This window comes from Canis lupus, chromosome 2 (genome assembly GCF_048164855.1).
Source record: "Canis lupus baileyi chromosome 2, mCanLup2.hap1, whole genome shotgun sequence".
Classification (NCBI taxonomy): Eukaryota; Metazoa; Chordata; class Mammalia; order Carnivora; family Canidae; genus Canis; species Canis lupus.
The window spans coordinates 90,388,806-90,411,722 of NC_132839.1; the positions used below are offsets into that span (position 1 = coordinate 90,388,806).

The 22,917-nt window shown below is 40.3% G+C and overlaps 1 protein-coding gene across 5 annotated transcripts in view; it reads left to right on the forward strand.

Annotated features, from left to right (window-relative positions):
• The window catches only part of KCNIP4 (potassium voltage-gated channel interacting protein 4), a 1,119,488-nt gene that overhangs the window by 1,089,850 nt on the left and 6,721 nt on the right, over window positions 1-22,917 (forward strand). For all 5 annotated transcript variants that reach the window (XM_072809173.1, XM_072809140.1, XM_072809166.1 and 2 more), the window contains one exon: window positions 4,606-4,676. In XM_072809173.1, coding sequence (XP_072665274.1) covers window positions 4,606-4,676 — 71 coding nt within the window. The remainder of the gene's footprint in view (window positions 1-4,605; window positions 4,677-22,917) is intronic.

Consider the following 22,917-nt stretch of genomic DNA (forward strand, 5'->3'; position numbering starts at 1 on the left):
CTAGGAAAGAGGAAATGTCCTAAGGAGGATCGTGCTTTCCGATGAGAGGCAAATTCATGTCATGGCCATCCTCGTGCTTCTACGGAGCCATTTATTTAGACCTGAAAGCAACAGGTTTCTCATTATGAGCACTAACAATGATGGATCCATAAATCACCACGTCTCAGCATTTCCTCTAGGAAAATACTTTGTCTTATCTACAGAACCTCCCGTAATTTATATGGTGTCAGGCTCTTGGTTCTCTCTACTGCCTAGCCAGGTGGCCTACCAAGCACTACTCGCTTGGCGTTCTGGATGTCAGCACCACTGCCGTGAGCAGAAGCCTCTTGTTCGTGGGGGAGGAAGCATGCTCCTAGAAAACAAGCTGGGAGGACATGAACGGCTGGTTGGTGCTCTTTCTGGTGTTGTTACGGCGATACCCGTTCACCCCCACGTGCAGTGGGAGCTTCAGTGCAGAAACTCTTCGTTCACTGAGCGTTCTAAAAGCTTGTGACAATTGCAGTTGCCCGGCCTCCTCGCCCTCATGCTGAAGGGATTTGGCGCTTACTTTGCCCACACCAGGCACCTGCTAGCTCTGGAAGGAACAGATGAATGAGCTCCAGTCAGAAGGCTCTACATCAACAAACATTTACTGAGCCGTCACCGCGTGCAAGGCACGTGAGGCACTTGGATGGGGTCAAGGGCAGAAAGATTTTTTTTTTAATAACACCGCCCACTGGATATCCTAGGACAATATTTCTAAGGATTTTCATCAAACAGAAACTATTATTCTTGTATATGAACCTGCCTTACCATAGCAACAGGGCCTTGAATTGTATATTCTAATCCATTAATTCGGTACCCTGTGCTTAAATTCAAGGAGGAGCAGGGATTTGCGGTAGGAAGACAAAATCAATCAGATTGATTTCAGTCCACAGACCTAGAACATGATAATCAAGTGTATTTGTTCCGATTCTCTGAAATTTATGTGTATTGATGGCTTTTGCAATCAAGGGGCTTGGCATTATCGATGTGGTCTGGAAAAAATTGGGTTAAAGTCACCGGACTAGGTTGAGTCCTGGGTTTGTTGATAGACTATGTCACCACCTAGGCGTGTGACCCAAATGGTGTATTTCTGTGGGCATCAGGTTGTTCCAGTGTAAATTGTGGAGCAATATGCTTATAACATCTATAAAACGTGGAACAAAGGAGTCCTCAGTTTTCTTTCAAGTCTACGCGTCTTTTCTAGGAGTTGGTGTTGGAATGTCTTGATTTCATTACCCACTCCCTCGTTAACCACTCGGTAATCTTTGCTCAGTCACCCAAGGTTCCTGCAACTGTTTTACACTTCAGTAGATGTCGATAAACAACTAAATGGTGTCCAGCAGCCCTTCCTATCCTAAGCATCCATAACTGTTGTCCCCCAACTATAAAACTTCCACATTTCATTTTCTACTTCACAAGTAAGATTGTAAGAAACTGAGGCAATCTCAGCCTATCAAGCTTGGGAACTGTTTTTGCTCTGTGTGAGGAAACGTGGTCAAAGAAGAGAGAGATGAGAGATCAATGTTATACCTATTGACCTCCAAACTGTACTGAAATCTAGAATCCAGGATGCCAGTTATTCACTGTCTTAGAAAATATTTATTATCTAAAGAGAAAAACAGATGAAACCTGACCGTAGATGACGTGGTGGGCAGTTTCCCCCCTTCTTCCTGTATCTCACTCTGTGCCTGGCCAGCTACTCCCTCTCACCCAGTCAAAGCTCGGAACATCACTCCCCTTCTTTCGAAATGTTCAGTCTCCAGATGCCTGTCAGGAAAAATCCAAACTGCAGCAGAAGCCACAATGCCCCTCATGACATAATTCTGCTGGTCTTTATAGAGCAGGACGTGGCATCAAATTAGAACCCCAGTCACCTAGACACACGATAGAGATTTCATTTAAAAAAAAAAAAAAAACGGGATTTTTTTTCGGGTGGAAATGTATTCTATCAGTAAAAAATATACTCACATTTCTTTAAGGCGGTTGTCTGTTGACCAATAATTATAACAGATCATATTTATTGAACATTTAATATGTGCTGTTAGGACTGTTCTAAGCACTTTGCATATTAGTATCTCATTTAATCTTTCTAGGATGACCCTACGAAATACATACTGGTGCTGATATTTTGTAAATGGTGAGACTCAGTCCCAGAGAGGTCAAACAACTTTCCCAAAGCCATGCAGTCAGTACTCGGTAGAGCCGAAATTCAAACCCAGGCAGTCCGACTTCACTACACGAGTAACAACTGCTGTCCTCACAGAGAATCTGGGCTGGAAAACTGGTTTAACTTCCAGGGGAATTGCCAAAGCACATTTATTGGAACAAAGAGTCCTCTATACCACATCAGGCAAACCTTGAGAGTGTTTGTCAAGCTTTAAAGCTAGAGCGACCCCATTTAAGAAGAAGGCTAATTATTGTATGTTCGTGTTAGCTTTTTTTTTCTGATTTAAAAAGAAAATTGCCACCATTGTTTGTTCTGAGCCATTATTCATGTTGTGTCCTGCTTGCTAAGGTAAAGGCATTTACCCTAAATAGGATACCAAGAGACCTGCTTAATGAAGCTCATTAGAAAACATGCAAAATCTGTTTTTTTTCTCCCTCGAAAGTAAGTTTAACATACCATCTGTCAACTCCTATCACCACAGGGCACTAAATAGTTCAAGAAGTCTGTGTAAAAGTACTGGTGAGAGCAAGACAACTTTGTGAATAAAAACAGGCTGCCAATTCTTAATGACTCTATAATGGAACTTCCTAACAATGGCCCTAAATTGATCATAACCAAATCCCCGGTGATAACCCATATTCAAAAGGATTTCTTTCTGCAACTCATCAATACCCTGTGGATGTTCACTCTAGGTACAAGAATGGGACATATTATTTAGGTTCAAATGTGGTCCCTGTTTAGTTCATAGAAAACAGTGTTAGTAATTCATACGTGTAAACATAAGTGGTTTCATATATTGTATTTAAAGGTAAAGCAAAGTGTCACCGTCGTTTTTGAGAAACTGAGTATTCAGTCTACCTTGTGAAATATCTGGCCTTCACTAGCATTTACCACCGGGGTGAAGCATTCAGGAAAAACCACCCACGAGAGGACCATGGGTGCCTGCGAGCTGGGAGAGAAGTTTCTATGACCCCCGACCTCCCTTATTCGGGAAGGGAGATCCTCTCCTCCTGCTACCATGACTTAGTTTCTTGACAGCCTTTACAAAAGCAATTTATAAAGTAAAAGGTGAATAGAAGCTTTGTTCGATCCCAGTAAAAATAAAGGTTAAAAGTCATAAAATAGAAATAGATGAGATTTTAAACAGAAGATAAAAGGCCGGAACCAATGAGCTAAAAGGTTACAATTTTTTCTTTCTAATATAAAAAAAGGTTAAGGTAAAAAGCTAAAACCATGAGATGAAACATTTGAAAGAATCAAGTAAATCTGATCACGGTCAAGCACGGAAGCGCTGAAAAATGAAAGCTGCACTAGGAAAAGAAAACAGTAAGATATATTTATATATATACATTAAAAAGCAGAAAGCTCAGAGATTAAGGGAGACAATGGAGGAAAGTGGAAGAGGGAAAACGGGGAAACCCACCCGGGAGAAGCGAGCTAAGTGGAAGCGTTGGCTTTCAGAGCAGTGGGGCCTACGGGGTGGCCCTGGGAGGTGCTGGGCACCAGCCGGTCCCCAGCTGCCCACCGTGACCCAGAGCCCGGGCCCAAGCCAAGGCTCAGGGGCCCTCAGAACCCCCCACACACACCCTGGCCACAGAAACCTCCCAGGCACTCCGGTCCCCGCTCATTGGGCCACGTCCCTAGCCATGGGCCACTTGGTTTCCGGGTCAGAAAGACTCAGTCACGTCCTACTTTCCTACTTTAGTCCTTTTTTTTTTTTTTTTTTAGTCCTTATTGACTACTTGACTTTGGGCAAGTTTCTTAACCTCTCTGAGTCCCTATTTTTATCTGAGTTGTAAAAGTGATGAACAAATTCATAATAACAACACTAAAACACTAAATACATCAATTCATGTAAGTCTCCCTATTAGTATTATTTTTCATTAATCAGTTTGAGAGAGAGAGAGCGAGCAGGAAGGGGCAGAGGGGGAGGGAGACAGAGAGAACCTCAAGCAGACTCCCCGCCTTGCCTGGAGCACGCGGGGGTGCTCGACCCCGTGTCCCTGAGACCACCAGCCTGCAGATCGCAAGAGTTGGATGCCCAGGTGACTGAGGCTCCCAGGTGCCCCTTGCTCTTAGTATTTTTATTATCTTACTTGTAGAGAGAGCCGCTGCCAAGCGCTAAACAATTTCCAGATGTGTCCCGCTGCATCCTCACTCCCCCCCACCCCAGAACCATTGCTCCTCTGGGTGCCAGGAACACCCCCCAGGCCTCTCGGGCCACAGCCTCGCAGAGACCAGCTATCATCAGCGGCCTCAGGAAAAAAACACAAGTAGGGGAGCTGGAAAAAAAAAAAAAAAGTAGGGGAGCTGGGGTAAATTGTCCTAAACAGGAGGAGGCCCGGGCGAGCTGCGCCAGTCCTGATAGGGGGTTGACATGCGGCCTTACTGATACTCCCTTTTCAACATTTCAGACTCTACAACATACGCGCATTTTCTGTTCAATGCCTTTGATACGGACCACAATGGAGCTGTGAGTTTCGAGGTGAGTCTTAGACTTTTTTTAATGTGTGATTTGACTTTAGATGCGCTGGAAGAGATTTATGGTCTATTTACAGGGAAAATCTGCGTTTGGTGGTTTAATGACTTTTTTTTTTTTTTTGCCTTTTGAGACTTACGCTCTGTATTATTGTTGTTGTTGCTATGATTGTAGAACACTGAGCATGAGATCTACCCTTTTAACAAAACCTTAAGTGTATATTATAATAACAACGCAGCGTTGGAGCAGCACATCTTTAGAGCTTATCCATCTTGCTCAACTGAAACTCCATGGCCATTAGTCACTGCCCACTTCCCTCGGCCCCAGCCCCTGGGCACCACCGTTCCAAATACTCCTTGATTCTAGGAGTTTGACTATTTTTTTTTTTTTGAGTTTGACTATTTTAGGTATTTCATGTCAATAGAATCTCTCAGTATTTACCTCTCTGTGGTGGCTCAGGGTGTCCTCAGGTTCATCCATGTTGCTGCATATGGCAGATTATTTTCTTTTTTAAGGATAAATAGAGGTTCCATTGAATGAATAAACCACATTTTCTTTAGCCAGTCATTCATCTATGGGCATTTATGCTATTTCCACATCTTAGCTGTTGTGAACAGGACTGCAATGACTATAGGAGTCTAATATCTCTTCGAGATCTTGATTTTTAATACTTTCTGATAAATATCCAGAAGTGGAATTACTGGATCACGTGGTATTTTTGTGATCTTTTTTTTGTAATTTTTTGAGGAACCTCCATACTGTTTTCCAGATAGTGGCTTGCACAGGTATGCTTTCCCACCAACGGTGTGCAAGCGTTCCAATTTACTTACATCCTCAACCCTTCATACCTTTCATATGTAATAGCTATCCTGATGGGTGTGAGGTGACATCTTACTGTGGTTTTTATTTTATTTCCCTGATAATTGGTGATGCTGAGCATTTTTCTATATACCTGGTGGCCATTTGTGTATATTCAGAATGTATGTTCAAGTCCTCGGCCCATTTTTTAATTAGGTTGTTCGATGTTTACTATTGAGATGAAGGAATTTCTTATATATTTTGGAGATAACCCTTTATCAGATAAATGGCTCCCAAATATTTCCCCACCCTTCTACAGGTTGCTTTTTCACTCCATTGGTTGTTTCCTTTGCTGTTCAGAAGCTTTATAGCTTGATGTCATTACACGTGTTCACTTACTTTTTATTGCCTGTGCTTTTGAGGCACATTCATGAAATCATTGCCAACACCAATATCATGAAGTCTTTCCCCTGCGTTTACTTCTATGAGTTTTATGGTTTCAGGTCTTATGCTTAAGTCTTTAATCCATTTTGAATTGATAATTGTGTATGGGGCAAGGTGAGGATGGAATTTCATTCTTTTGGGTGTGGGTATCCAACCATTTGTTGAAGAGACTATCCTTCCCTTTCCCCATTGTATATTCTTGACACCCTTATCAAAGATCAGTTGACCATATAGACGCAAATATGCTTCTGAGCTTCCTATTTTGTGCATTTGCTCTATATGTCTGTCTCTATGCCAGTACCACACTGTTTTGATGTTATAACTTTATGATATACTGTGAAATCAGGAATTGTGACATCTCTAGCCCTGTTCTTTCTCAAGTATTGATTTGGATATTTGTGGTTTTTTGTGGTTTCATAGGAATTTTTTTTTCTATTTCTGTAAAAAAATACCACTTGGGATTTTAATAGAGTTGCACTGAATCTGCAGATAATTTGGAGTAGTATGACTATTTTAACAATATTAAGCCTTCCAACTCCTGGAACTTTCTATTTGTTTGTGTCTTCTTTAAGTTTTCAATGTTTCACAGTTTTTAATATACAAGTTTTTCACCTCCTTAGTATGTCCTAAGTTTTTTTTTTTTAAATTCTATTCTTTTTGGTGCTATTGTTAATAGGATTGTTTTCCTAATTTTCTTCTCAGTTCATTGTTGGTGAATAATTTTTGTATGTGAGTTTGAATCTTGTAACTTTAATGAATTTGTCTATTAGTTGTAGCAGTTTTTTGGTGTGATTGTTAGGATTTTCTATATATAATACCACATTCTCTGATTTCTTTTTCTGGCCTAATTTCTCTAGCTAGGACTTTCAGTACTCTGTTGAATAGAAGTGACAATATTGGGCATCCCCTCTTGCCTTGCTCCTGATCTCCAGGGGAAGCTTTCAGTTTTTCATCATTGACCATATTGTTAGTGCTGGGCTAGTCATATATGGTCTCCGTTATGTGGAGATACTTTCCTTCTATTCTTAGTTTGTTGAGAGTTTTTATCATGAAAGAATGTTCAACTTTGTCAAATGATTTTTCTGTATCTATTGTGATGATGCTCACGAGATTTTTCCTCTTTATTCTGTTAATGTGGTATATCATATTAACTGGTTTTTTTAAAGATTTTATTTATTTATTCATGAGAGACAGAGACAGACAGGGAGAGAGAGAGAGAGAGAGAGGCAGAGACACAGGCAGAGGGAGAAGCAGGCTCCATGCAGGGAGCCCGAACGTGGGACTCGATCCCGGGACTCCAGGATCACACCCTGGGCCGAAGGCAGCGCTAAACCACTGAGTCACCCAGGCTGCCCCCATTAACTGATTTCTATATGCTGAACCATCTTTCCATCCAAGGGATAAAGATTACTTGGTCATGTTGTATGATCCTTTTAGTGGGCTGTTAGAATTGCTGAGGATTTTGCACATATACCTATCAAGAATATTAGCATATAGTTTTCTTGTGATATCTTCATCCGGTTTGGGTTCCAGGGTACTGCTGACCTCATAAATGAGTTTGGAAATATTCCTTTCCCATAAATTGTTTGGAAGAGTTTGAAAAAGATTGGTATTAGTTATTTAAATGTTTGGCAGAATTTAACAGTGAAGCCACCGGGTCCTGGGCTTTTTTTGTTGAGAGATTTTTGATTACTGATTCAATCTCCTCATTATAGGTCTGTTTACACTGTCTATTGCTTTATGATTCAGTCTTGGCAAGTTGCATGTTTCTGGGAATTTATATATATATATATTTTTCTAGTGCATTGGTGTAGAATTGTGCATATAGTCTCATATGATTCTTTTCATTTCCGTGGCGTCAGTTGCGATGTTTCTCCTTTCATTTCTGATGTCTTATTAATTTGACTCTTTTCTCTTTTTTTCTTAGTCTAGCTAAGAATTTGTCAATTCTATTTGTGGTTTCAAAACACCACCATTCAGAAGCACAGGTGACAACTTGGAGTTGCAATTGGCATCTGATTTGGGGCAGGGCAGTCTTGTAGGACTTAGTAACCTTAACCTGTAAGATCTACTTGTCTCTCCAGGTAGAAAAGGTCAGAATTGGCCTGGTGTCAGAGAATTGCTTGGTTGTATAGGGGTATTTACACTCACACACACACTACATTGGAATTGGATGCAGAACTGTTAATACATATAATGGAAACAAGGTAATTGGGGGTGGTACCCTTTTTGGGAGTAGGATAAGGTGCATCTTACATGTGAGAAGAAATTTAGCGATTGTCATAATAAAGGGGATGGAATGGGATCAGTAAGAAAAGGTACTGATAGGGCTGTCTGAAGGAAGCCTGCCCATGGATTGATGAACTAGGTGTGAAGGACAAGCATGAGCCAATTAAGAGAATAAGGGCTCAGGGTGAGAAGCAGGGGGGTGTGATGCAGAGGCAGAGGCCTGGGAATGAAAAGAAAGCATTTGTACATCACCTAGAAGTTAGAATACACAGAAAAGGGCCAACAAGGAAGGTTGGATGAGAAGACAGAGGCCAGCTCCTGCCCTGTCTGAGGAAGGATGTTAAGGAGGCTGGATTCTTTTGTGAGCGGTAAGGAGTCCTTGAGGAATTTTCAGGAGGGAAGTCACTGGATCAGGGCTCTGTTCGTAGAAACAAGAAGTTCATTGAGCAGCTCGGTATTCCAAGAATCCTGACAGGAGCTGATGTAACCCCAAATGACAAGGCACTGGTGATGAGAAAGAGGCCACAAGCATACAAGATATTAAAATTCAATTGATAGATTTCTATTTCAACAAACTTTGTCATGGTTAGAGGGGGAAAGTTCAAATGGGCATTGCCAGTGACCTGGGAGCAGGGGCTCTGAAGAGTCTGGATGGAAGAAGGAAGTACCTCCTTCCCAGCTATTAGTCAGTCAGTGGCCCCAGGAGCAGGGTTCCCAGGACAGCAAAGTATCTCCTCACATGTACTGGGTTCTCCTGCAGACTGAGTGCACCTACAATACAGACCCTGGGCCAGGAAGTTCAGTTTGTCTCTTATAACTTAACCAAGAAATATCTCTGTGAAGAGAAGGGTGGAAGCCAGCAGTGGCTGTAGCAGGCCCAGTAGACTGTGGAACCTGCAGGGGTGGAGGCAAGGGCGGTGGGGTCGGTCTCGGATGTGGCAGTAGCAATGAGGGACGTGTGCGAGTGTCACAGGTAACATCTGTAACATTCCTTCCATTGGCGGCGGCTTATGATCACCTCGTCGTAATCTCGTGCTAGCGTTTGCTGCACTTCACCAAGATTCATTCCAGCACAGCCTTAGCTTAGCAATAATATCGAAGTCAATGATTCCAGTTCACCTAAAGAAATCTTTCATAGCTAGTTTGCAAGAAAATGAGTAAGGTAAAAAAATACTAATGATTTCATTACTTGAAATTACTTACGTATCAGAAATGTACCATCAATTACCTTATAGCACATTGTACCCAATTTCAACGTGTAAATTTAGTCTGGTGTTAATGATATGGGACCATTCCTAACACTGCTGTTACAATATTTATGTAAAATGCTGGTAATTGTGATGAACGTTGATTATAATTTGGGAAATTAGTTGTTATGACTATATATTATAAGCGTGTTGGTAATATGTCTTTTGCTTTAAAAGCAAACTAATGGCTGAATTAATAAATGTTAAATCAAATTCAACACTAGGCTATTGCAATTAGTTTTCTAAATCGATTAGCTACCTGGAAAGACTCTAGAAAATAGAAATGATTAGGCACTGAACATATTTTGAGTAGCAGTAGCATCCTGAGAGGTATAGCAGAGACCGTTCAGATTCTATAATATAGAGAAGGGAAGTTTTCTACTTAATTTGCTTAAATCCAAAAGGACAGGGTGAATTAGACGACGGAATGCGGTGGCACCTGCGTCTGACTACAACCGGGCCTAATTCCCTCCTTGACATTCAGAGATTGTGAGACCTCAGGCTGAGAATCTAAACCGTCTGGGCCTTAGTGTTCATCTCTGTAAAATATCAGTGAGCAAAGCTACTTGATAGAGGACTGTAAGAATGAAAAAGTACTGATGTCACTAAAGGGCTTGGCTCAGTGTCTGGCACCAAATACATGCTTGATATTTATCAGCAGTTATTACACGGGAAATTTTTCTAACAAAGCCAATTAATAATGACATCGATCATCTTATTACACAATAATCTATCACTGAACAGATTCATTCAAAGCCTAGGTGATCGCCCTGTCCAAGATGCTATGAAAGATAATTCTGCATCTAATCATGTAGCAAGCACTTACTGTGTGCCAGTCACTAACACTGTGTTTAAAAACAGCATTAACAATAATGTTAGCTCTACGCTGTAATAATAACTGACTCGTTTAGAGCTCATCTATACTCATGAGTCAGCAATTGTGCTGAGAGCATTATATTTACTAACTTAGTTCATCTTCGTAGGTCCTATTATTATCTTTTTGGCAAATGAAGAAAGGAAATCACGGAGAGGTTAAGCCATGTTCCCAAGGACACACCACTAGAAAGTAGGAGAGCCAGGATTCAAACTCAGGCAGCAGAATGTGTCTCTTAGCAACCGTGCTATCCTGCCTGGGAGGTGTATACAGATCCCCAGCCCCTCATTGGAAATCCTCAGAGCCAGCTGAGTTCTGTCATTCACAACAACCTTGCAGATGTAGACAGGTAATGCCCTGCGCACACTATTCCATATTATTTAATGTCTCTGGTAGGGTCTGCAGCAAGCTATGATCAAATGTGTAATATCTGTTCATGAAACAGGATAAATGACAAGCATGGCGGGGACTGCTACTGATGACCAATGTCCACGTGCTCTGCTTGGTGATCACATGAGTAGGCCATAATCCCAGCCTCCCCTGCACTAGAGGGAAGCCATGACTGAGAGTTTGCTGCTGAGATGTGAGTGGAAGTGACCACGTCTCCTTCCTCTCTTGCTGTCTGTGGGGACTATGTGGTCACATATTTCAGTTGGCCCTGCAACAAAGTGGAAAGAACCCGGATCCCTGAATGAGTGCGTGGAACAGACTGCTCTCCCCATTTCACTGTGTGTGAGTGACAAGTAAGCTCATATGGTGCTAAGCCACGAAGATTTGGAAGTATTGGTATAGCTGTTAGTGTCCTCTGATTACTATGATATAGACAGATTGGGTGATAGATAGATGATGATAGATCATACATAGATTTATAGATGATAGATAGATAATTAGAAATAGATTGGAAATAGTTTTATGTCCATTCACTTCCAAGTTTTGGCACCAAATGAGTTTGGCACTAAAATTTACAAACCAGGATTGAACCCCAGCTCTGCCTAAGTCTCTAAAATATATGTTTTTAGCCAGAAATAATCAAACTTCTCCATAAAGGGCCAAAGAGTAAATATTTTGGCTTTGCAGGCCACATGGTCTCTATCATATCTACTCAACTCTGCTGTTGTAGCACAAATGCAGCTACACACAAATCCTACATAAATGGGCATCGCTGTGTTCTAATCAGAAATGTACAAAACATTTGTTTACAAAACAGGTGATGAGCCATATTTGATCCCCAGGCCGTAGTTTTCCAAATCCCATTCTTAACCATTGCAGTAGACTGCCTCCTCCTGAGGGCCTGGGCCACAATGTTTGCTAGATGACATCTAAGATGTCATTCTATGATCTCATTACTGAAAATTATCACCAACTTTCACAATTTTCTCTCAATCCAACCCATCCACAAAAATCACTGATTACTGATACAATTATTGGCTAAATGATCAACTCTGAACCTTTACCACCATTTCAATAATTACCGCCCACCAAATATTATCACCATCAGGGCACTGCATACCTCTGAGCAGGTCCCAAATGGCAAGTTTATTTGAATTACTGAGGCTGACTTAAAATATTTTCTTTGGAGCAATTCTGGAAATTGGTGACTGATGATTTGACATCAGAACTACAGTTCAAAGCTTCAAGAAAACACTATTCACTGACAATCCAATTCACACTGAATAAAAAGTGAATGGCATTGCCTGGAGACATTATAAACCTAAAAAGTAATCTCTTTGTCATTCACAGTGATGAGAAAAAAATGTTTTTCTCCCAAATATCATTTATGGTTATGGGAAAACTTCCTTTCTAAGATGAGTCATTTTGTCAAACCAAATAGCTATTTTCAGGGCACCTGGGTGGCTTGGTTGTTGAACACCCAACTTGATTTCGGCTCAAGTCACAATCTCAAGGTCCTGAGATGTTGGAGGGCTTAGGACAGAGTCCGCTTGTCCTCTTCCTCTCCCCACCCGCACCACTTGCATGCTTTCTCTCTCAAATAAATAAAAGAAAAAAAAATAAAGTAGCTGTTTTCCTCTGAGATGTCAGGCATCAGTGTGAATTATTTAAGCAATATTGTCACTAGGTATAACATTCTGACTTTATCAGATTTATTAATCATTAGGGTTTATCCTTGCATCTCTCAACACATACACACCCAACCTGTAAATACAATTGTCCTTCTCATCTAGTGCCCATTCCAAGGAACCAGTGAAAGGCAGGTTCAGAAGTCTTCTCATTTCATGTATCTATTTAACAAGTATTTATTGAGCATGACTGTGTGCCGAACACTCTTCTGGTTGCTGGCTGGGGACACAGCAGTGAACAAAAGACACAAATCTTTGTCCTTGTGGGGCTTACTTTCTCCCATTTTCATAGAATCCAACTGTTCCCACCATTGGGTCTTTTGCCCTGGGCCCCATCCATACCTTTTTGTGGATTCCCAGGGAATGTGACTGGGCCACACGTGTCCTGGGTTTTGCTGGTCATCCATCATTCCTGCCGCTCCTTCCCTGGAGTCTTGCCTAGTCTTGCCATGGGGGTACCCAGCTCCTCCTGCATTTGCTTCCCACTTCCTGCACGCCCCAAGGGCATGCCCTTTAAACCCCTCGTAGCACATGCTACATGCTACATGTGGGATAACAGCAGATTATTACAAGACACACTGGAAAAGCATACAGTAAATATCTTTATCTGACAGATGGAAGGTCAGACTTCTTTTTTAAAATTCATTTTTTAAATAAACTTAAAAAAATTTTTAGACCAGGTTTACATTTATAGAAAAGTCACAGAAATGGTACAGAAAGTTCTCATGTACGTCACATCCAGTTTTCCTATTATTAATATCATACATTAAAATGGAATACTTGCTACAAGTAATATTGATGCGTTATTCACTGAAGTTCATGCTTTCTTCAGATTATCTTGGCTTTTACCTGAGGTCCTTTAGTCGTTGTTGTCGTTCCACCATCCTAGGCAGGGAGGGCACCCTATTAAATTTAGCCCCTGTGTCTCCTTAGGCTCCTCTTGATGTGACAGTTCCTCAGATACTCCTTGTTTTTGATGACCTTGGCAGTTTTGAGGAGTACGTGTCAGGTGTTTTGTAGAGTGTCAGATGTGCTGATGTCTTCCCTCATACAGGGATGTACGTTCTGGGGAGAAAGTCCAAAGACATAAAGTGCCATACTTTATCGCAGAAAAGCAAGAGCACATTTTATCATGAACTATGACTGTTGACTTTTACCTTGGTCACCTGGTTGAAGGAGGGATTGTCCTTCTTCTACTGTCAGGTTACGTTTTTTCCTTTGTTCTAAACCATAGTCTTTGGAAGAAAGTTACTATGCACAGCCCACTCTTTAGGATGGGGGGGCCACGCTCCACCTCCTCGAGGATAGAATAGCTACATCATTTACTTGGAAGTCCACCTGGGATATAGGTCTCTTCTCCTTCATTTGTGATTTTTTTAAAATTTTTTTGAAATTTTTTTATTGGAGTTCAATTGGCCAACATATAGCATAACACCCAGTGCTCATCCCGTCAAGTGCCCCCTCAGTGCCCGTCACCCAGTCACCCCCACCCCCACCCCCCTCCCTTTCCACCACCCCTTGTTCATTTCCCAGAGTTAGGAGTCTCATGTTCTGTCTCCCTCTCTGATATTTCCCACTCATTTTCTCTCCTTTCCCCTTTATTCCCTTTCACTATTTTTTATATTCCCCAAATGAATGAGACCATATAATGATTGTCCTTCTCTGATTGACTTATTTCATTCAGCATAATCCCCTCCAGGTCCCTCCACGTCGAAGCAAATGGTGGGCATTTGTCGTTTCTAATGGCTGAAAGGACATAGGAATCAAAAGGAAAAGCTCCCGGTTGCCAAGCTGGAACAACCTGAGCAGCAAAATAAATAGGGTTGTGTTGGATTACAGCTCAAAATACAAAACAAATATCCACTCGTCCATGCTGATATAAATGACTTGTTGAATAAATTCACAAATGAATTGGGGATCCTACTCTTCCGCCATCTTGCCCTGATTCATTTGTGAATTCATTCAACAAGTCATTTATATCAGCATGGACGAGTGGATATTTGTTTTGTATTTTGAGCTGTAATCCAACACAACCCTATTTATTTTGCTGCTCAGGTTGTTCCAGCTTGGCAACCGGGAGCTTTTCCTTTTGATTCCTATGTCCTTTCAACATACCCCATCCCTGTGGTTGTTTCTTCTCTTTTGTTGTGTTTCTTTCATCACACCCTTATTTTCCGGCACTGCGAGATGCTCCAGGCTCCTCTTAGGACTTCCCGGCCCCAGTCCTGAATTAATCTCCAACTTTAACACTCTAACCTCTATGGAAGCCCCAGGAATCTCATCAAAGGATAAAGCAGATGTGGTCTGTATACACAATGGGATACTACTCAGCCATCAGAAAGTGAAATCTTCCATTTGCGACGATGTGGATGGAACTAGGGGATATTATACTAAGTGAAATAAGTCCACCAGAGAAGGATAGTTGTCGTACACTCTCACTCATATGTGGAATCTAAGAAACAAAACAGAAGATCATAGGGGAAGGAGGGAAAGATAAAACAAAATGGAATCAGGGAGACAAACCATAAGAGACTTAATCATTGGAAACAAACTAAGGGTCACTGGAGGGGTGGGGGTAACTGGGTGACGGGCATGAAGGAGGGCACGTGATGTGATGAGCACTGGGTGTTAATATAAGACTGATGGATCACGGGCCTCTACCTCTGAAACTAATAATACACTATATATTAATTGAATCTAAATAAAATTTTAAAAAATAAAAGAACACATACTTGTCAGTCAGACACAGGGTTCAAATCTAGCCCTGACTCCTAGGACAGGTTCCTTTGTGCTTGACTTTCTTCAGCGTAAAACGGAAATGATGACAGATACCTCACAAAATTGTTGTAGGATTGATGGGTTTGAGAGTCTTGAAAATTGCACAGCAAAAAAAAAAAAAAAAAGGAAGATTGCACAGCACATAGAAAACGCTCAGTTAATGTTAGTGACTCTGACATCTGGTCAGTCTCAGAGAATTGATCTCAGTCTGGGTGTTCCTGGATATGTAACTCTTGGGCTTCTTAGCTGATCTTCTTAGAGCTTTCAAAGTCGCACATATGTTTGCATACTGAAACGCGCTTTTTTTTTTTTTTTTAAGAAACTAAGGTTATTTTCTAATTCATTTATGAAGTAATTTTACAGCAAGAACTATGAATTCCTGGCATTCCTAATGTTCTACAAATGTTATTAGGAAGTAGTTGAGCGGCAATCGCTTTGAGTCACTACTTCGCATCACCCCACAAATTATGTCATATGGTAGCAAGGAAAGACATAGGCCTATGTTTACATCATACTGTTGTGTATAACCACAGCCCATCGCTTCAGTTCCAGACAAAATGAGGCCCGGGCGTTGAGTCAGAGGTCTCCATCTGACTGTCAGCCACCTGCTCATGGCCTTGGCTCACTTTTTTTCTCTGAGCATCTCACTATCATATAAAGACAGAAATACCTACTCCCTATGGTTGCACGAGGCCAGCATGAAATAACACACAGGAGCTGCCTAACACAGGGCCCCACACACATCCGTAAGCTGTAGTCATTATTACTATGAAATCTCAGTTCTCCCAGGACCCAGGACTTCTACTCCTTTCGTAAGGAAGTAAGTCAAAATGATGGCAAATACTTAGAGAAGAATTTTCACACTGCATCATTTATAATAAAGACAAATTTTAATTTACATAGCCAACAGTAGGAAGTGTGATTAAGTAAATCACAATATATCCGTATGACAAAGTAGTGTTTCAAACTCCAGATTGCAATCATTAGTAGGTGGTAAAATTAATTTAGAGATTAATGACAAGAATGTTTAAAAAATTAATAGAAATGGAAGTAATCACTCTCTGGTGTATACTCGTGTGTGTGTGTGGGGGGGTGTATGTATGTGTTCTAGATTATTATGGTTCGGTGTCCAAAATGTTCAAAAACTACTGTGATAGTATCATTAAACCATATGAAATGACTATTCTTGACAAATATGATTAAAAAAAAAAAGACATCAGCAATCTGGGGTGCCTGGTGGCTCATTGGTTGAGCATCTGACTCTTGATCTCAGCTCAGGTTTTGAATCTCAGGGTCCTGAGTTCAAGCCCCATGCTGGGCTCCAAGCTGGGTGTGGAGTCTATTAAAAAAAAATCAGCAATTTCATAGGGTTCAACCTCATATGTAATTATTTAAATGATGTCACAATGGATTTTCAGTGACGTGGGAAAATGCTTGTAATTCTAAGTGAAATATACATCATTATATATATAAAACATAAATTTTTTAAAAAAACCTTTACTATAAAGGTCTATAAGGTTCTAAAGCATGCATAAAAATAGTAATATTCGTTTTGCTTAAGTGATAGGATTATGTATGGTTGCAATTTTCTTCAGTATAGTTTTCTGTAATTTTTACATGAATCAAGCATTATATTTATGTACACATTTGTCATGTATTTATATTTATTTTTATTTAAAAATTTACTAGTGTTTAATGGCCTCCAGTGAAATTGAACCAAAGAATTTTCTTGTAACTTAACATATGTCATCACCATTTCAGACACTAAATTACCTAAATAGACAAAACTGTATATCAAACAAGGCAAGTATATTATCCCTTCTGCATAATAAAAGCCAGGCCACAAATCTTAGAAAATCTGCTTATTACTTTTTAGATATATTGATACCTGGTGTGAACTTCAGGTAGTACCTGAAATTATGTCTTTCAAATATTTTAAAAAGTGGCTGCACTACTGTGGAAGTTTAACTCCACTCAAGGGAGGTCATACCAGAGAAAATAAACAACCTTTAAAAATTTCATGAAAATATATAAGCGAGCATTAAGCAACATGCCAAACACGTGGATGATTTTCCATACTGAATCTATCAGTGACTAGCTAGTTAACACTTTTATTAGTTTTTAGTTTTTAGTTTTTTGGTTTTTTATTTTATTTATTATTATTATTATTATTATTATTATTATTATTATTAGTTAACACTTTTAAACACTTCATGGTGTTTTCCCGATGATAAACGGGACTTTCTGTTGCAAATACCCCCAAAAGCATGAGGATAAGCCGCAGAGCTCTTTGAATGGCAGGTAGGGAGGCAGATGCTGGTGTGCAACCTCATTGGTTCCTCTGATGAAATCCCAAAGGGGCTCCTGCACGCAGAGCGCAAGGAGACACGGAAGGCAGAGGCAGGCCACTCGGAGCGCTAGGCAGTGGGGGTAATAAGGGAACTTACCTCTGCGGCTTGTCTGGGGCAACTGCAAGACCAGTAATCTCGTTCTGCCCACCAGCATCTTACGCGTCTTTATGGAGGCCTTAATGGGACTCAGTCACATATACAGTCCAGATGGTCTCAGCAAGACCTGACTTTCTCAAGGCTGCATCCTTGCAGTGGTTCCTTGTCCAGAAATGGTGGGCAGACCGTACGTTTCCAAGGACAGGGGACAAGAGGCTTGGGCTGGCTGCCTGGGCCAGCTCGTGGGTCAACCGGTGGTCATGTCCTCCTGATGACCTCCTCTGGCACAGGAAGACTAATGTCCTGTCATAGCAGCCAGAACTAAGGCACTAAGCGAAAATTTGATAGATTCCTAAAAGCTCACGCTGAACAAGGCCGGGATATTATGAAGCCGACTCTATGCCTTCTTCTTTCTTTTCCTTTGATCATAAGAAAATGGAAACCAGAATTCAGTACCGATCATTTTTGTGCATTAGGGAACAGATGCAACCTTCTTTTACAGATAAAAGGTAATTATGCAAAGTACTCTGAGAGTTGTTTTTGGGGGGCTTTTTTGTGAGTTTTTTTTTTTTTTTTTTTAAGCCCTATGACTCTTGCTCAATAGATTTCAGTTACCATTCAGAAAAGCCTGGAACAAAAACCCCATAAGACACAATGAGTTTCTCATTTTCCTTTTCCACAAGTAAGGAATCATTTCTCTTCTGAAATAACTTTATTGATATCATCCAGCAAGATGGTATATTACAAGGTAGAGGAGTGCTCGAGGTCCACAGCCATTTTTTAGTGTAACCAGTTTTGGGATACATAGTACTGAAGAGGAAGATGTAAATCAGGTGTCAGTTTGTAAATCAGGATATTTTTGTTTACGTAATAGAAAAATCACAGTTATGAAAACAATATGATGGCTTTACTGGCTCACGGAAACAAGAAGTCCAGAGATAAGGATGGGTACAACTAAGGATGGGCTCTCCTGTGGTCACAAAAACATGCCAGCAGCTCCTTGGCTCCAAGCTTGATTGTTCATGTCAAGCAGACGTGGACTGGGTTCGGTTGCAGGCCAACCACAGATCCAAATGTCTTGACCAAAGGGATAATGTGTGCCTCTGGACTCTGCCCAGGCCACAGCTGCATCACTAGGGCCAGAGGTGGAGAGCACTTCTGCAGAACGGATGAAACACCAAATGGAAATTAGTAGAGACTTAGTAGGAAGGCAACCCATAAAGTCCACACATGACTTTAAAAGAGCTTTCATTGTTGCTCTAGTCTGGTGATAGGGCCAATGCCACTGAAGACTTCTGGAGGCCAGTGGTTCTCAGTGTGATTCATGGACCCACAGTATCAGCATTCTCTTGGAATCTGTTAAAAATATATATTTTTGCAACCCAACCTAGACCTAATGAATCGGGAATCCTGAGGGTGGGGCCCAGGAATATGTGTTCTAGCAACCCCTCCAGGTGATTGCGCGGCAAACTAAATTCTGGAAACGGTGCTCTAAGCATGTCTTCAAAGACCTTGTATTGGGGCACCTGGGTGGCCCAGTGGTTGAGCATCTGCCTTAGGCTCAGGTCGTGATCCCGAGGTCCTGGGATCGAGTCCCACATCAGGCTCCCCGCAGAGAGCCTGCTTCTCCCTCTGCCCGTGTCCCTGACTCTCTCTCTGTGTCTCATGAATAAATAAAATCTTAAAAAAAATAAAAATAAAAATATCTTGTGTCCAGCACCCTTTTGCAACTAAGGGCACATAACTATTACTTTGTGATTTGAAGCAACTGGTAAGGTTCATTGATAACCATCAACCTCATCTGGCTTTTTAAAACTGTCCAGCAATCTCTCTCTGACAAACCTACCCTCCCATACTCAGCAGTGACTATTTTGTACCTTCTAAAAAGCCAAAGTTTATAGTTTTCCAGTTGTACACTGCACATTAACTCTTGATTATAGTGTGTTACAGATGTTAGGTTTACATATATCAGAACAACCTCCCAGGAGATAGCACGAAGTATTTTGAGGGATGGTGACCTTCTTGTAATTTGCACAAGTCACCTGATTATCTCGTATCGTGGCTGCCTCCTTTCCTTAAACCTTCAGTTCTTGCCCTTTCCACTACATCCTTTACTCCCAAGCAGATGACACCCATTGAAGCTGTCAGGGACCTTGCTCACGTTCCCGCTCTTATCAGCTACAGGCATCCACGGTATGTTCTCCTTTTGTGTTAACTGAGGGAATGTACCTCCTCCCTGCAGAGCTTGGACCTTCTACCTGCACGTGGAACTCTCCCACCTTCTACAGAAGGATCAGTCCATCCCCTACATTTCCTCCTTCTCTCTCACACGCACACATTAATAATCTTCATAGTTTGTTCCCTGCAGTAATCAAAGCGCTCACCTTCAAAGGTCTCTCCTATGAACCCATATTCCTCTACAGGGGTAGCTGTGTCTCTATCATTGTGGCCAGCCAAGAGTCATGTGTTTTCTACACCAGCTCCCTCATGTTTCCTTCTTATACTCCACAGAAAGTTCTCCCATCAGTCATTGGTGATCCAATGAACACTTTCCATTCCCTAGCAGCATCTCGTATCATGACAAACCATCCTTTTCTGGGAAAATGCACTCTTTACTTGACCTCTCTTACTTCTTTAGCAACTTATTTTCAAGACCCCTTGCCAGCTTCTCTTTGCCTATCAAGTGCTGGAACTTTTTGTGGCCTTCTCTTGAGTTCCCTTTTTCTCTCACTTTACATCTTACTCTGAATAAAGTTGGGAAGTAGGGTATGGTTATCCGGTTGTCACAGCACCATTTGTTTAAAACACTACTCCTTCCCCATTGCATGGTCTTGGCACCCTTGTTGAAAGTCAGTGGTCACAGATGTTTATTTCCAGATTCTCAACGTTATTGCACTGGTCTAAATGTCTATTCTTACGCTAGTGCTGCACTGTACTGATTTGTAGTGAGCCGTGAAGTTGGCGTATGGCCTCTCTAACTTTGTTTTTCTTTTTTCATATTGTTTTTAGCTATTTGGGGTCCTTTTCAATTCCATATGAATTTTTTTTTTAATTCCATATGAATTTGAAGATCAGCTTTTTTTATTTCTGCGAGAAAGTCAATGGTTATTCTTGATAAATTTTTTTAATAAAATGAGAATTGTACGCTTCCTTAGCATGATTAAAGTCAGTGTCATGTTTAGAATGGAAACACTCAAAATAGTCTTATTAAATTCAGTAACAAAATAAGGATGGCTATTATTACTGTTATTATGTAGTACTGTCTTGGATATATTATTTTTCACTACAGTTCGCAAAAAGAAAGTCATTAAAAATGTAAAAATTAGAAGAGGTAAAATTAACTCCATTTGCAGTGAATATGATTGCATCTATGAAAAACCCAGAAGAATCAATTGGAAAATTATCATATACAACAGAAACAAGTCAGTTGGCAGCATACACACTTATTATACAGAAATCAATAGTTTTCATATATGCAAACAAAACTAATTTAGAATATGTGGTAGAAGAAAATACCTCATTTATAACAGCAACAGAAGGATTAAAATACCCAGAAATAAATATGACTAAGAAACATGAAAGAACAATTGGGAAAAAAATAAAATAAAATAAAATCTAAAACGTACCAGAGTTTGGTATGCTGAATAATGGCCCACCAAAAGTGTCTACAACCTAATTTCTGGAATTTGTGAGTACGTTACCTTCCGTGGCAGAGGGAGCTTTGCAGGTGTTATTAAGGATCTTGAGACAGGGAGACCATCGTGGATTAGGTATGTGGGTCTAATGTAATCAGGTCCTTGTAAGAGGGAACAGGAAGTTGAGGATAAGAAAGGAAAGATATGACAAAGGGAGCAGAGACCGGAGTGATGTGCTCCGAAGATGGGGAAGGGGCCACAAGCCAAGCAATCCAGGTGGCCTTTAAAAGCTAAAAAAGGCAAGGGAGCAAACTCTCCCTCTACATCCCTTGTCTCCCCTACTTTGATTCCAGCCCATTGAAACCCATTTCAGACTTTTGACCTGCAGAACTATAAGATAATAAACACCTTTTCTGAGTCACTAAAGTGGTAATTTGTTATAGAAGCAGAAGAACACTGATATGTTCAGTGACAAAAATGACTTGGACAAGAGCAAGGTCTCTCATAGTCTTGAATGGGAAGACTCATCAACATGCAGTTGTCAGTTCTGCCAAAGTTCATCTGTAAATTTACCTCAAATCCTATAAACACCCCAACAGGTTATTCAAAAGGTCATGTGGAATATTAAAGCAAGCAAAAATAGAGAATATACCTGAAAAAGAAGGCTGACCAGGAGGAAATGGCCCTAACAGCTGTTAAAATTACTAAAATGCTTGCATAATTGAACCGATGTAGTAGAGGTGGATAAACAGATTTACTAGTGAAATAAAATAGAAATTTCAGAAATACAAACAAATATATAAAAGATTTAAGGATATGACAAATCTTGCATCTCAAATCAGTGGGTAACAAATAATAACATGAAACCAGATAACTACCTAAAAACAGTGGATAAATTCCAAAGAGATTAAGAATTTGAATATAAAAAAAAATAAATGTCAGAAAGTACTGGGAAAGACGTATGGGAGTATCTTTCTCCCATGGGGAGAGGCCTTTTCAATATGACATCCATCAAAAGATATAAAAGACTGACTATAAAATTCAGACTGAACTATAAAAGACTGAATATAAAATTCTAGAATATAAAAATAAAAAGATACCTTTCTTGCAAAAATCAATAGGAGAAAAATCAAAAGAAATGACAAACCAGGAAATAGCACTTGAAGACACTTCCCAGATAATATGTGAAGAGTTTCTATAAATCAAGGTATTAAAAAAAATGTTCAAATTTATTTAGGATACAAATATAAGTAATCTGAGAAAGAAATTGTTTTCTATAAAATTAAGAAACATCACGGTTTGATACTACATAGTATTGACAAGTATCCTTAAACGTAAAAAATATTCTCATACATGGATTTTGAGAGGGGATTTTGGGGTGCAGTTTGTAAGCAACTCTAAAATTTACAAATGTTCAAAGACTTTACCCCAGAAATTCCATGTCTAAGCATTTCTTCTACAGATATTTTTGTCCAGGTGTGAATTATGTACATATAAGCTCACTCTTTGTGACACTGTTTTTAATAAGATTGGGAATCTTTAAATATTCAATCAATGCGGGTGTAGCTAAACTATGGTACATTCAGACATATTATGTGAAAAAGACTGGAATTATTTCTAAGATTGCTAGGTGGAAAAAAATTACAGAATAGCCTGTCAGACTATTTGTGTAAAGGGATGTGGAATATATATAAATAAATATGCCTTATACTTGGAT